Raw genomic sequence first — 13936 nt, 5'->3', positions numbered from 1 at the left:
ATCTTTCATCATTGCATGACGAACTGAAGTCTCAGGAAGACCTCGTTTTAACATAGTGAAATACTTAGAATACAAAGGATGTTCTTTCAAAGGAACTCTCTTCACTGAAGACACTTCTTTAGATTCTTCGATCTCTATCAATTCTTCAGGATCTTTGTCAAGTATAGAAGTATCAATACCATCTTTCATCATTGCATGACGAACTGATACTTCAGGAAGACCTCGCTTCAGCATCAAGAAATACTTAGAATACAAAGGATGTTCTTTCAAAGGAACTCTCTTCCCCGATGACACAGCCTCTTCTTTCTTCTCTTCCTCAATTCTGGGTTCTGCTGTTGCACTCATAGTATAACCTGGAGGAGCAGCAACCAACTCATCTGGTTTATCAATCAAATCCGGATCCTTTCCTTCCTTGGTCATACAGTGACGCACAGCAGGAAGAGGAATACCTCTCTTCAACATAGTAAAGTATTTCACAAACTCAGGATGCTCACAGCGTTTTATCATTATGCTACTACTAGTCGAAGGAACAGATTCTGTAGCGTCCAACGGATGCTCTATAACAGGTACACTTTCACTTGGAAGATCCAACAAATCATCTGGTTGATGAAGAAACTTTGCATCCACACCATCCTTGATCATACACTTCTCAATGGTTTCTTCAGGAATATTTCGTTTCAGCATCAAAAAATACTTTCGGAATTGAGGATGCTCGCTTCTCTTCACTTTTACTGGACTACCAGATACGGGAGTTTGTAATTCCTTCACCTGCTGAGAAGCAAGATCAGAACGAACAAAAGAGATCGAGTAATCCTCCAATAACACCATATCATTAGGATTCTTATCTAACATTTCTGCAACTAATCCCTCAGCCTGCATATCGGTTTGAATTGTATCCTTTGACTCTCCTGCTGCTAATCTATCGAAGTATGTCTTTAACTGAGGATGATCTGCGATTCTCACAACTTCTTTTCCACCGATTACTGACACTTTGTTAACAGGTATCAGTGAGGGCTGCTGAGCAGCTGACTGAAGCATGGTCCGTAAGAGGAAAAGAGGGACAGGACACACCACATTCATCTCAGTAGCATGACGATTCGCCATTATCTGTTTCACTACCTCATCCACAAATACCTCTCCAGCATCCTGATTACTTTGTACATTCAATAAGGAGCGAAGAAATGCAGATAACTTTGTGGCTTTGATATGACGATTCCTCATTCCAGTCACACTTGAAGGCATCATATGTTGTTCTGCATCCACCTCATCACCTGAAGAAATAGAGTCTGTATCTGAATATATTGGAACCAGATCTGGATCAAGATAAGGCGTAGTGACTTTCACCGGCTCTTGTTTCTGAAGATTGTGAACCATCGCAGCATACTCCAAAGAACCAACAAGAACACCACCATGAGACAAATCTGTTCCAGCTGGCTTACGGATCAACGGGGAGATGGGAGGAGAAGGTGCTAGAACAGGAATAGAATCGCGTCGTTGCGAAGAGTCAGCATTTTCTGGTGATGACTCGAGGACTAGTGGAAAAGATGGCTTGAGTTCTGGAGTTGTTGGAGGACGAAGACGAGGAGACAAAAGCGGTGAACCAGGCCTTGTTGATGATCGTGAATGGGAAGTAACAGATGCTTCTTTGGTATCACGACAAGATGGACATAACCAATTCTTGAAATGTTCATTCATCTACACATGAAAGAACCTATTTGTTCCTACATAAGCTTCACGCTTCCTTCGTTCAACAGGTACATAGTCTGTATAGGGAATCTGAGGTAGACCAAGACAACGAGTGTGATATTTCTTATTACATCGAGTACACTCAACCAACTGATGCTTCTCACTTGCCTTATCTTGCATACAAATAGCACAGACATCTTTCAGATCTGCTTCCTCCAAATCTTCCATAGAAATATCCATATCACCTGCTAGATCCAAAGGAAGTTGTGCAACCATCGTTGCACTCATATCCACATTCACTAGGTTACTAATGTCCACATTCTCCATATCTTCAGGTCGCAGTTTATCAATATTCAATGAAGCAATAGTCGTACTTCCTCTGATAACTTGACTTGTATCGACTGATGACCTGCGCTGATTAGCTCTTGAGGTAATAAACCTCCTGTCAATTGAAGGAGCACCGAACAGATTTTCAGTAGGTTTGGGTTGAGGAGTTATCTCGAGATCCTCTTTTGAGGGAGATCCAGGAATCATCTTGGCAATAGGTTCTGCCAGAACACCTAGGATTAATACATTCACAAATTCCAACTTGGACGAAGATAAACAAACGTCTTCAATGGGTTGAGAATATCCGATCGAATCAGAAGAGATGCTTTGCTTGTGTCATTCACAGATAGTTGGAGAGCCAGCTTCACAACATTCTCGTCAATAGAAGCATTTTGAAGCTTCTTAAATTGACCTCCATTCACTACCACACTGTGGTGTTGAACGAGATCCTGTAAGCCCTGCTCACGGGCCTTTTCATCGCGGAGGAAGAAAGACACATCTTGAAACATCATACTTTGATTATCACACTCTTTCATCTTATAATTCAGTTGGATACACTCCTGGATAGAATGATCAATGATCTCAATCTTATTGTTGTAGACAGTGCAAATATGCTAGTTGTCATCACACTCCACTAACCTACTGTACTCAAGCCAATAGACGAAGTGTCTTCATTGGATTTTGGTAGAAAGGCAGTATGAATCCAATAACGGAAAAGAAGACGACGCTCACCTCGCTGGAGTTGTTCATAGCACAGCATCGTCATATCACCATAGATTATCTTATTCATTGTGATAGCCAATACACCTTGTTCCTCATTCCAGATCACAGAATCTGGTTCCCAAGAGGACATATGAATCTTTCGATCTCCCTTATAAATCTCAAGGATAGGGGGCTCTTCGAATTCAGAGTAATCTGATTTGAATAATTGATTACAAATGATCTGAGTGAGAATGTAGGGACCCTTGAACTCGTTTTCACTGTCGACTGTCAATGATATCATGAAGTCATTCAGTAAACGACTCAGATAAGGAGGAATCGTATCAAGATCCGCATCCAGATAACGCATACAAATATAATGTTCCAGGAGTTCATGAACCGATACTTTCAGATTTCCATTCTACATGAAAAATAACACACAAACATACTGTTTCACGAATTCGATAACATGTCATGACGAGTTCAGAGATGAAAGAAAAGGCGTCATCATGTAACACAACTATGAATTGTCACCATCCTATTGAATATACCACAGTGCTTCGGGTTGTGGTTCCAGTAGTCAATACAATACAGAATGCGAAAAATCATATCCAGAGAGTAATTCTCTAGATCAAAGTTCACAGTTTGATTCATAAAAGATAGGTTCTCGTACTTTTCAGTCCTAAGAGGTGAATTGCTCAACACAATGCGATACGAGAAATTGAATATCATATAATTCTCCTTATAGTTTTTAGATAAGAACTGACTCAAATCATCGATATTGTTCTGATGCTTCTTCTTGTTTGTGGGATACGTCCCCATCGTACCAATAACTATTCAATAAGCTCCCATAGAAACGTTTATACTAAGGATCTGATCATCGGCCTTTTTCCAGTCAAGCAAGTCTTCAATTGGCCGTCTCGACCAAAAAGGTGCCATAATCACTCGAGTACACTAGAATCCGAAGAAACTAATTACTCGTAAATAGGAATGAGATCAAGGTCAATCAAAGTTCCTATATAACCGACACGCCGGTTTCAGTAAACACTGTCATATTAGCTTTACCGTAACAAACAAATTTCTATTCTGTCAATAAAGCCTGTAATTCGTTTCCTGACATGCTTTCACTTTCTTTCACTCCATAACCTCGCTTATTCCCTTCCTGTTCTTTTCTTCGCTCAAATAACTCGAATCTACTTCATAATATTAGCAGAATCACTACATCCGACTCTCAATGGTGCCATCAACCAGTACGTAATGAACATATGACACAAACCTCTGTCCGATTCGCTTCACACGACTCACAGCTTGAGCTTCCACAGCTATCCTTAGACACACATTATCATGCCTACTTGCAGATAACACAGGTTCCATCACAATGACATGGGTTGCCACCGACAAATCCAGTCCATTGTTTCCTTGTTGAAGTCGCATCAGAAATACAGGGATCTTGGGATCATTTCGGAATTGGAAGGTGTTTTCATAGTGCTTTGACCTGTTCATGACTAGATATCGGATATTCGATTCTCTGAGGATCAAATACCAATCATGTACTCACTTCAGAACATGAGCCAGAATGTACAGAGAATCCTCCCATTGACTATAAACAAGGATTTTCTTGCTTTCTGGATCCGCATTCGCATCATTAAGGATCGATTGAATGATGTCCAAAATCTTCCCCATTTTGCTCCCCCATTTGAGTTCAGGTACCTTTCCATCATTGGCTTCTTCTGAAACAATCACAGCCTAAAAGTCAACAACAGATCATCATCCCACTTGTTCGATGGTTATTTGTCGAGTACAAATGGGACATGAAATTGCATATCCTTGTTCTATACGTGTTGTAGAATACATTGTGAAGCATTGTGTACAGAACATGTGACCACAAGGGAGAACGGTAATGGGAGGTTGAAGTTGAGAATAACAAATGGAACAAGTGTGTGATGTATAATCGATACGTTGAGAAGATGATGATTGAATGAAATGATATTGAGCTAGTGCATTTCTGACAGTGATTCAAACATTAAAATGAAACGAGTATGCCTTTTCAAACCCTAGTAACGAAGACTGTTGGTCCTGAAGTAACCACGGAAGATCTGATTGTTTCACGGTTCGAATACCTGTAACTCCTTCAAATAGATACTCCTCGTCAAGATAAAGACGACTTTGACATTGTCGTAGCTCTTCGTAACATAGAATATAAGTGTGTTGGTTCTTCCACACAGTATGAATGTCCAATGCTTCTTGAGTAAGATCATCAAGTAGGTGTTGAATGTCATCTAAATCTCATCTCAGTCAATCATTCTCACCCTTCTCTCTCTGATTTAGACACTTCAAACACTTTCGTCGAAGCATGTGAATCAGAGAGATTGTGACACTAGGAGTAGCAACACGACCTGCTGTCTCTATCTCGCCTTCCTGAGTCAATTTACGATCGAATAACAGACAATCGTAAATCTGCAGGATTCGATCCAATTTACAATGATCACACAAATTGTTACCATTAATGGAATGACTCATATAGTGCGAATTTGTGTCATCCTTGGCAAATTCATTACATCGCTTACACTGAGAGCATTGAGTGACGAGTTCTTCTGTTGGCTCCTGATTGAACTCAGTCAGAGTCTCACAAATATAATTACGAAGGAACAGAACACAGACAGACCACTGGAAGATGAGTCGACGTAAGTTTTCCATTCCAGTAACAACAAGATCAGAAGCATGAACAGAGAGTTCAATGATAACCTAGGAGAGAGACAACAGGAATCCAATACATTAATGGATTTTTGGAGTTCCAATATATTGGACGATTTTCGTTTCTTGGATGGAATGGATGTGTTTCCATAAGAAGAAGACTGAATGGTCTTACACAGCTGAAGAAGCTTTGGGAATGATTCAAGATCATGATACGAAAGAGTGCTTGCCATCGGAGATGGATGCCAACCCAATTTCATCTCCTTTACTGTGGATTCAAGAGAGTATTGGTCATCCCATAGTCCTGTTGAAGGAGCGAGAGAATGACAACAATGGTTCACAATTTGGAAGAATGAAATAAATTGACTGATCCAGTCGACTCCTATCTCCTTCTCTCGTACTGTTTTCATTAAAGCATCATTAGCTCGACTCACATATTTGGCTTTTTCAGTTTGTTCATCCATTTGTGCTTGTTCCATTTCACTCGAAGATAGAACTAACTCAATTTGATTCATTTCAATTAGATTGTGCAAACAGTGAATGATCTGTAAGTGATCTGTGTCAATGTGATTCTTCTCTTTCTGTTCCTTACAATATTCCAATGTTTGTTTGTAATTCTCAATTGCTTGCCTTCGGTTACCTTGAAGAATTAGCAAACCACAAATAGCATTGCGAGTTGCAATCAAATCACGCCATGCTCCTTCGCAATCCATCTGAATTGTTTCTTCGAGATTGGATTGAATCTCTGTAAGACTCATAACATGCTGCTGTGGACTCATCCAATGATTGCCTATCTGAAAATGGCAACACGCTTGACGAAGTGGTTTGAGAGTTCGTAAGACAAAAAATAGATCATCTCTGGAAAGTGGTGAATTCATAAAACGATCTCCATACTGATTATTTCGTTTGGCTAAAAACGGATTTATCAAACGAAGACACGAAGATCGCACTTTTCGATAATGAGTGTTCTACCAGTCATAGATCATCTCAATACTATCACTTCAACACCAGAGAGAAGTATATGATGAATCTTTCGATGCTGAGGTGGAATCAAATTAGGCGAAAGACGATTTAAATCCGAAAAAGTGGTACACCAAAAATACTCCGAAATTATGGAATGAATACGTGATCGAGCTTGTGGAGAATTCTTTGTCAATGGAACCTAGGAATGAAACTTTCGAATCATTTCCACAGTTATAGTTCGATTCCAAATCCATTTCCATGCATAGAATGGAATTTGCAATAGCAACATTACAGCATAGAGTTCCGAAATATCTCGATTAAATGGAGTTCCAGAAACACACCATAAATTAACACGTTCAAGAGAATCACAGCGCAGAAGTTCCTGTTCATTCATTTCAACAAGATGCATCTCATCCAACACAACACGCCAGAACTGTAATCGGAAGAGAGGAGAAGTGTATCCTGGATATCGTGAAGCATGGCGTAATGTTGGCTTCTTTGATACAAATGCAAGATAATCGCGGTGAAACGTCTCATATTGAACAAAGACGATATCGAACTGAGCGATGAATTCTGGATGTAATAAGAGAGGTAATCGACTATTCACTACAATAGAAGAAGAGTTATGTTTGTACCAGAACCATGCTTCAGATGAGAAAGAATCACATTCAATCCAGGATACAAGAGATATCGGATACCATGAACAGACCCTTCACAAAACACATTATTTATGGAGTGAACATCATGATCAGTGGACATGATGTGTTTACGAAGTTCATCTATCCATTGAATGCAGATATGAGCTGGAGTGAATATGAGAGTTGTTTTACAAGGAATACGAGGAAGAGATGTAAACAGCACTTTCTCACAATCATAACACATATAGTCTTCAGGAGGAGTTGGCATTACAGAATTACCACTATAATTGGATTCCAAAAATCAAGCCTACAATACACATCCATAATGCTGATACTTCTTACAACTTGAACATTGAATTAGTCGACCTCGTTTAGAGAGTAAGGAGAAGTCACCACACAAGCAGAAGACTAGATATGATTGCATTCATCCATCATCACCTTCATCACGACTGATGATTGAAGGAACCCTCGTTAGAAAAGATTCATGAATGCAATCCTGTTTCGAAAGCTGACTTGTAATCTCAGTCTCTCTTTGTCCGCTGATGGCAGTCTGATCTTCCCATTCCTGATCTGGTCCCGATTGGTTCTTCTCGTACTGACGAAGAAGTTTACGTAATCGTCGATGCATCTCATTGATTCCCAACTCCGATTGCTTCTGACTGATTGTAGATTCCCACTTTAACAAAGCTTTCTCCTGATTATATTCTTCTAGTGGACGAGGATGAAGTAGAGTCAACATCAATACTTCATAAGTCTTACCCAGTCCCATCGTATCACACAACACTCCACCACGACGAGTGGATTCGTTATGAGGATACTCCTTGGAGATAAGATGAGTTGAAAAAGAGAAGTAAGTATTAGGTTGACAGGGCCAGACGCAGAACAGAGGATGCAAAGATTGATGGAGCTGAGCATAACGTGATTCCTCTTCAGCACACACAGCCACTCCTTCGCGTGAACACATCCATGTGATGGCTTGTTGTTGATGAGGATAAGGGCTAGATGCAACAATAGATGGGAAATTGACTGATGCATTCAAGGGATGAGTGGAGAGACAGCTATAGAGAAAGGAAATGTCACTACCAAAAGTCTCGTCTTCGTCCAGTTCGTTCTTGATATCGGCTTTATCTTCAGTCTGAAGTTCAGGAACGAGAATATGAAGTAAAGAATCGAATTGATCAATGAAATCGGAGGTGGTTCGTTTTCGACCTCCTGGAACGGAGTCAGGAGTCATGCAAACCCATAACGAATGATCGTTGGAGAAATACCCAATGTACAAATAGGATCTATGAAACACGAATCCAATGAATCGTACCTGATAATACAAGTTATCAAATCCATCAAGTGATCATTAAGTACACATTCCTCGACGGTAGGTAAGAGTTGATAAGTCGTCTTTGGAGTGATCTGTACTTCGATCTTAGGTGGTTGCAAACTAGATAAGAGTGTCAATTTCTAGAGTACTCAATGCAACAACAAAAATACCAACCCCTGTCATTTCAAGAGAAATCGGAATCTTAAACACCTTGACATAGTCTTTACAATCCACCTGAATGGTTGCCTTATGAATCTAGCCTTTGAGTACATAAACAGAGCCCAAACCTTGGAACTAGTACTGCAAAAACGCTTACTAGGAGGCATTAAAAAAGATACTAGATGTCCAGAATTGGCGGCAACTTGGAAAACCTAAAAATGGATGTTGTGAGATTCTGGATTTGTGGATTCATGATTTAGACAACCAAGCAATCATTTTATTATACAGTTGCACAGATATGTTCGCAAGAAGGTTGTAGATTTGGCGGTAGCTAACGAAATAGGCAAAGATACATACTTTGAAGTCACCAATGATGTCATAGAACTGGAATGAGAGTAATAGAATAGGGTGTTGCTTGTATGTGTGAAGTGGTTATGAAATATGCTGGTATCCGTCTGTTATTGCTTCATGATTCATAGAACTCTTTGCGAAGGATTTAGAGGCATTTTCTGCTCATGCAAAAAGAACAACAGTGACGCCACAGGATGTGCGTTTAGTGGCAAGGCGGCAGCCGAATATTGTGTCCAAATTAGATGAGATTGTATCCATTTTGGAAGAAGAGAAACGGAAGAAAAGGAAGAAGAATGATGCCACCTTCAATGTTTGTTTAACAAAGAAAGAAATGAAGAATTTCGACAACAGCTTCAACTTCAACTGGAACACCCAAAGGAAGTGATGCAACACCAACAGCAGAACGGGCCTCCCATTAAGGAGTACTATTCCAATATGACAACAGGATATATGCTTGCCATTCTCTTTAAAGACCTCTACAAACAGATCCGAAGCACCATTCACCACAGCAGGAATACGTTCAAAGTCAGGAGTACAGTTTACAAATCCAGTAATCTAGAAGGGATCATTGAAAAGAGTTCCTACTTTGAGTATTCTGATTTTGGATAGATCAGATACTTCAGCTAGAGATAATGACAAAAAGTTACCAAACACAAAGAATATTTGCTGTTAAAACCATTGCAGCACGACGAGCAGCAGCGTATCCAGTCTTCTCGTCCATTCCATCTCCGATCTATACTTTATCTCTCAAAATTGACATCTATTACTTTACCCTTGTACATAGATCCATCCTCTTTGATTGGCAACGCACCTGCTATACATTACTCATTCTTCCAATAACATTCACAAATAGAGCATATTTCCACTTCGCAATATACTGAGATAATTTCCAACCGGTCTACTGACAGTTGGAAGCTGAATCCCTCTTTTTGCAAGATCAGCTACAACAGAAAAGCTGCGACGGACTTAGAAATAACAAGAGAGAAACATAAACTACATATTGATTGCATGTAAATTCCTTTTGATTCAACAGATCCTGGGTTTGGGAGTCTACAGATCATATCCAATATCCACGACCATACAGGATGAACAATCACGATAGATTCTCTCTTTTGGCCAGAATGATTCAATTCCCGTGGGTTCCGTCTCTAACCACCATTGGAGAGAAAGGCCAGAAACATCATCCTCTTTCCACGAAAGCATGTCCACTGTATGTCAACGATTGTCCTTGTGTTCTTCTGTCTGTTTCGACCCTGAACTCGTTTTTTGTATCTAATGCGTTTGTAGGTTGCTAAGAAAGTCGAATTCACCATTGATTGTTCCGTTCCCGTCAAGGACAAGGTTATGGATATGACCTCTTTCGTGAGTCGTGTGTGGAACCGTTTATTGTCTAGGAGAACTATTTGAAGGAGCATATCAAGGTTGACAACAAGCTGAACAATATGGGAAGCGCTGTTACCGTTTCTACTGGTGATGACAAGCTCTCCGTTGTCGCTACTATTGCTTTCTCCAAGAGATACCTGAAGGTTGGAAAAGATGATTGGAATTGATTTGTAGTACCTCACCAAGAAGTACCTCAAGAAGCAGCAGATTCGTGATTACCTCCGTGTGATTGCTAGTGGAAAGAACGGCTACAAGCTTACTTACTTCAGTCTTGCTAAGGAGGAATAAATGCACGTTGTTCAGGATGATTACTCTTATGTTTGTGAGGAAACAAGACCATCACCACCACTTATCCGTATCCTTTTCTTGTTTCTCAACTACATGAACTGACTGCTTAATATCGACAACTGGAGCAGCTTTTACAATCTCCTCTTCTAATGCCTCTTCAGCACTCTTTGGTTGACTCTGTGCTTCCCCTTTGATGGATAAAAGAGGGAGACTCAACAAGGGTTTCACAGTTCCTTCCGAATTTGACTTCATCAACGAGGCTTGATAGGCCCGATCGTCCGCCACTTTTTTCGATGCCAGTCGGAGTCTGTAGATCAGCTACAAATGAGGTCACTTTCTCAAACCAACTAGAGTATCCGAAGTAATCTGTCGATTGGCACAAGCAAGAATATTGGTGAGTTGAATGAGTGACAGATAGGTGGAGTCCATAGAATCCACTTTCTGAACGAGAAGCTCTTCATCCGAAACATCCTGATTGAAGTGGAAGAAGGGTCTTTTCTTGGCAACATATACATGGAGTTTGGTCCCTGTGTGACGTTCGATATTCCGTAGAATCGACAGGACATACAATTTATGAACACCTCGTTTTCCCTCTTCATCTTCCTTGGCAAAGTCATAAAAAGCGTTAATTTCAGCTTGAATCGATGCAGTGATGGGAGATATATTCAATTCTCGTTCACCCTAACATTAATTGACACTTCATTTCCTACGAAGATGTAGATTCCGTAATAATCAGGAAGAGATTTGATTTGGATGAGGACATCCATGATGGAAGAGTGAGTAATAGGGTCCTCAGGGTTCACTTTCAAACCACTACAGTCAATCCACTAGAAGTGAAGAACTGCAACAAGAATGACATCGTTGAGGAGAGATAGAAAATCACTCATTTGCTCTAGATGGTAGGACTTGTTTGAAAGAACTGCAGCCGCAAATCGAGCTGCATACAGCATATAATCATATTTCTTATATTTGGACTCAATATTTGGGTCAATAACATACAATCGAGTCAAAAGGGAACCGGTACGAGGATGATGACGATGGGTTAAGTAAGTCTCGGCATCATTCTGTTTGAAATATCTGTGTCCCAGATACCCAACTCCAGCACAAAGCAAACATAAAGCAGTTCCCACTTCAAAACACTCCTTCTATAACTTACAATAGCCCAATAGTTCAACGGCCCGAGAATAGTCAGTAACGATTGGGTTTACAGATTCCTGTCCTCCATTCGCCACACCCTCTTTGATTTCAGTGCTGAGTGCATTAGATTCTTCGTCCAGAGAAATTCTAACATAAGATCGGGACTATTGCTCAATCTAGATCAAGAACAGTACATCATCAACAACGAGTTTAGACTCAGAAGATGTCGCCTTTCCATTTGTCTTCTTTCCAAAATGGAAAAATTGACGTCTTGGATTCTACAATCACACATCCTCCTCAAAGGCACTGGAAACAAGGGCTGGCATCTTTTGAGAAAAGGTTGGAATGCCCGAAGCATTTCTCGATAACTCTGCAGAGAAATGAATGACAACAAACAACACCTGTCTATAGTACAGTTGCAATTACTTTAGAAGCTAGGTATCGCTGGAAAGATTCCTGGTTGGATGGAGCGCTTTAAATTTGGTTTGGTAGATCCACCAGGACGACAAACAGTCTGTGAGTGAATTGGGATCGTTGGATAAATCGACGGTAGTGCTGATTTTGATCCGCAGGCAACAGGTGGATAGGAATTGTAATGGCAGTAACAGGCATGTGTTAAGCATGGATAAAGAACAGGATCAGGTGGATACTGTGGATTCGAAATGCGACGTTGTAGAGGGGAGTGATATACACCTCTTGAAGATGATAGAACCGAAATTTTGGTTAGAAGGACCCCAGTACACTCGCCTGCATACTTTGGACAATGAAGGTTAAAGGCAAGATCTAGGTTCAAGCTTCAATAGTGTTCCATACTCTGAACTCCCACAGGGAGTGAGCGAATGGAAATTTCTGCGGACCCGATTAGTTTATCCTTAAATAGTTGGGCATCGTAACTACAGATCATCAATAGCTCCGATTCGTACACTTCCACTTTCAAAACAGGGACCGATCCGGTGAAACACATTTCGTAATTCCAAACTATGAATTACTGTCAGCAGAAAGGAACTTGCTTGGAGAGCAGCCTCCGTCCTTGATAACAGATGTTTTGTATTCGTCCTTCCCATATATGATACGTACATAAGGGTCGAGCTTTCCCAGTGTACTTATATTCTTCAAATTCCTGGCACCAACAATAACGACAGTAATGCATAAATCTCCAGGGCACATAACCACTGCTCAGAATTTGATCTTCAAACAACGACCAACCGCTATTCAGGAGAAATGAGATAAACGAAAGACATTCTTTTCCGGGAAATTTCTGGGAATCAGGCTTACTCCGAAGATTCAATTTCAATCCTTTTGTACTCATTCAATTAGAAACGATGAAGAGATGTCATAGAAGGAGTAACAACATTTCTTTCCGATAAGAGTGTTTGGCACTTATTTATGGTTCAAAGAATTGGACTCAAGTAGATAGATCCATTAGAACACAAATAAAACAGAATGGGATGCCATACTCATCCTCATGTTGAAAGGTCCTCGCTATTTTGAGGGTGACTTGGATGTGGAGTATTCAAAGCAGGAAGAATTATATTCCGATACGAACACTCTCTTGGATGGAAATCGAAAGAAGTCGTTTAAGAGAAATCGTCCTAGTTTCTATCTCTATCTAGCTGTGTTAGCAATTGTTGTTGTTGTAATTGTGTTCGTCGCGAAATTCCGCTTCGTTTCATCACTTTCAAATCTCCGCTCCTCCTCATACAAAGACGGGATCTATACATTGTTTATTGTATCCGATTTGGACAAGAAAAGTAGGGTTGAGTCTGACAAGAAAGGTCTATGGAAAAGTGTTATGAAGAAGGGATTGTTAAAGAGAATGGACAACGGAATGTACAGTATTCAGTGGATTTCCGATACTGAGTTGTTTACCAAGATCAGTGAAGCAGGTCGAGGAATGGAATTGAGTGCTTTGGTGGAGTTCAACCGGCGTTTCTATACCTTCGATGACCGTACGGGTCTAGCCTTTGAAATTGTCGGCAAGAAGGCAATTCCACGCTATATTATGATGGAGGGTGATGGAAACACTGACAAAGGCCAGAAGACAGAGTGGGCTACAGTGAAAGATGGAAAGATGTATGTGGGTAGTTTTGGCAAAGAGTATACCAATCCGGATGGTTCGATCAAAAACACTAACAATATGTGGATTTCGATTATCAATGATAGAGGTGTGGTGACACATGAGGATTGGACAGATCGATTTAACAAGCTCCGTGAAGCTGTTGGATGTCCATATCCTGGGTATATGATTCATGAGGCGATTACCTGGTCTCCAGTTCGTCGTCAATGGGTAATTCTG

At 40.4% G+C, this 13936-nt stretch overlaps 8 protein-coding genes across 8 annotated transcripts; 2 read left to right on the top strand and 6 right to left on the bottom strand.

Annotated features, from left to right (window-relative positions):
• JH06_3844 (hypothetical protein) lies at positions 1–3651 on the bottom strand (the record flags this gene model as incomplete). The annotated part of the gene is made up of 9 exons (XM_014670465.1): positions 1–1695; positions 1726–2095; positions 2126–2246; positions 2276–2627; positions 2657–3133; positions 3162–3232; positions 3264–3394; positions 3428–3545; positions 3579–3651. Coding segments are annotated over 9 exons (3408 nt in total), but the record flags the coding sequence as incomplete, so codon positions are not given.
• A 279-nt stretch (positions 3652–3930) lies between these two features.
• JH06_3843 (E3 ubiquitin-protein ligase) lies at positions 3931–4215 on the bottom strand (the record flags this gene model as incomplete). Its single annotated transcript, XM_014670464.1, has 1 exon — positions 3931–4215. The coding sequence occupies one exon, from the start codon at positions 4213–4215 to the stop codon at positions 3931–3933; it is 285 nt and encodes a 94-aa protein (XP_014525950.1).
• Positions 4216–5007: 792 nt separating this feature from the next.
• On the bottom strand, positions 5008–7275 carry JH06_3842 (E3 ubiquitin-protein ligase; the record flags this gene model as incomplete). Its single annotated transcript, XM_014670463.1, is given in 5 exon segments — positions 5008–5457; positions 5487–6374; positions 6401–6568; positions 6599–6968; positions 6980–7275. 5 exon segments carry the CDS (start codon positions 7273–7275, stop codon positions 5008–5010), a joined length of 2172 nt encoding a protein of 723 aa, XP_014525949.1.
• Positions 7276–7431: 156 nt separating this feature from the next.
• JH06_3841 (E3 ubiquitin-protein ligase) lies at positions 7432–8505 on the bottom strand (the record flags this gene model as incomplete). Its single annotated transcript, XM_014670462.1, is given in 3 exon segments — positions 7432–8293; positions 8323–8462; positions 8482–8505. 3 exon segments carry the CDS (start codon positions 8503–8505, stop codon positions 7432–7434), a joined length of 1026 nt encoding a protein of 341 aa, XP_014525948.1.
• Positions 8506–9413: 908 nt separating this feature from the next.
• JH06_3840 (hypothetical protein) lies at positions 9414–10035 on the bottom strand (the record flags this gene model as incomplete). The annotated part of the gene is made up of 6 exons (XM_014670461.1): positions 9414–9455; positions 9485–9565; positions 9600–9646; positions 9699–9773; positions 9799–9882; positions 9915–10035. 6 exons carry the CDS (start codon positions 10033–10035, stop codon positions 9414–9416), a joined length of 450 nt encoding a protein of 149 aa, XP_014525947.1.
• JH06_3839 (ribosomal protein L22) lies at positions 10034–10503 on the top strand (the record flags this gene model as incomplete). Its single annotated transcript, XM_014670460.1, has 4 exons — positions 10034–10093; positions 10120–10203; positions 10227–10358; positions 10390–10503. The coding sequence occupies 4 exons, from the start codon at positions 10034–10036 to the stop codon at positions 10501–10503; spliced, it is 390 nt and encodes a 129-aa protein (XP_014525946.1).
• Positions 10504–10554: 51 nt separating this feature from the next.
• On the bottom strand, positions 10555–11966 carry JH06_3838 (hypothetical protein; the record flags this gene model as incomplete). The annotated part of the gene is given in 7 exon segments (XM_014670459.1): positions 10555–10821; positions 10852–11184; positions 11214–11330; positions 11346–11648; positions 11679–11804; positions 11835–11918; positions 11931–11966. 7 exon segments carry the CDS (start codon positions 11964–11966, stop codon positions 10555–10557), a joined length of 1266 nt encoding a protein of 421 aa, XP_014525945.1.
• A 1490-nt stretch (positions 11967–13456) lies between these two features.
• On the top strand, positions 13457–13936 carry JH06_3837 (hypothetical protein; the record flags this gene model as incomplete). Its single annotated transcript, XM_014670458.1, is given in 2 exon segments — positions 13457–13713; positions 13726–13936. Coding segments are annotated over 2 exon segments (468 nt in total), but the record flags the coding sequence as incomplete, so codon positions are not given.

This window comes from Blastocystis sp. subtype 4, assembly GCF_000743755.1.
Source record: "Blastocystis sp. subtype 4 strain WR1 chromosome Unknown seqid_0272, whole genome shotgun sequence".
Taxonomy (NCBI): Eukaryota; class Bigyra; order Opalinata; family Blastocystidae; genus Blastocystis; species Blastocystis sp. subtype 4.
The sequence above is the reverse complement of the archived record's forward strand: the minus strand, read 5'-3'. Positions and strand labels throughout refer to the sequence as shown.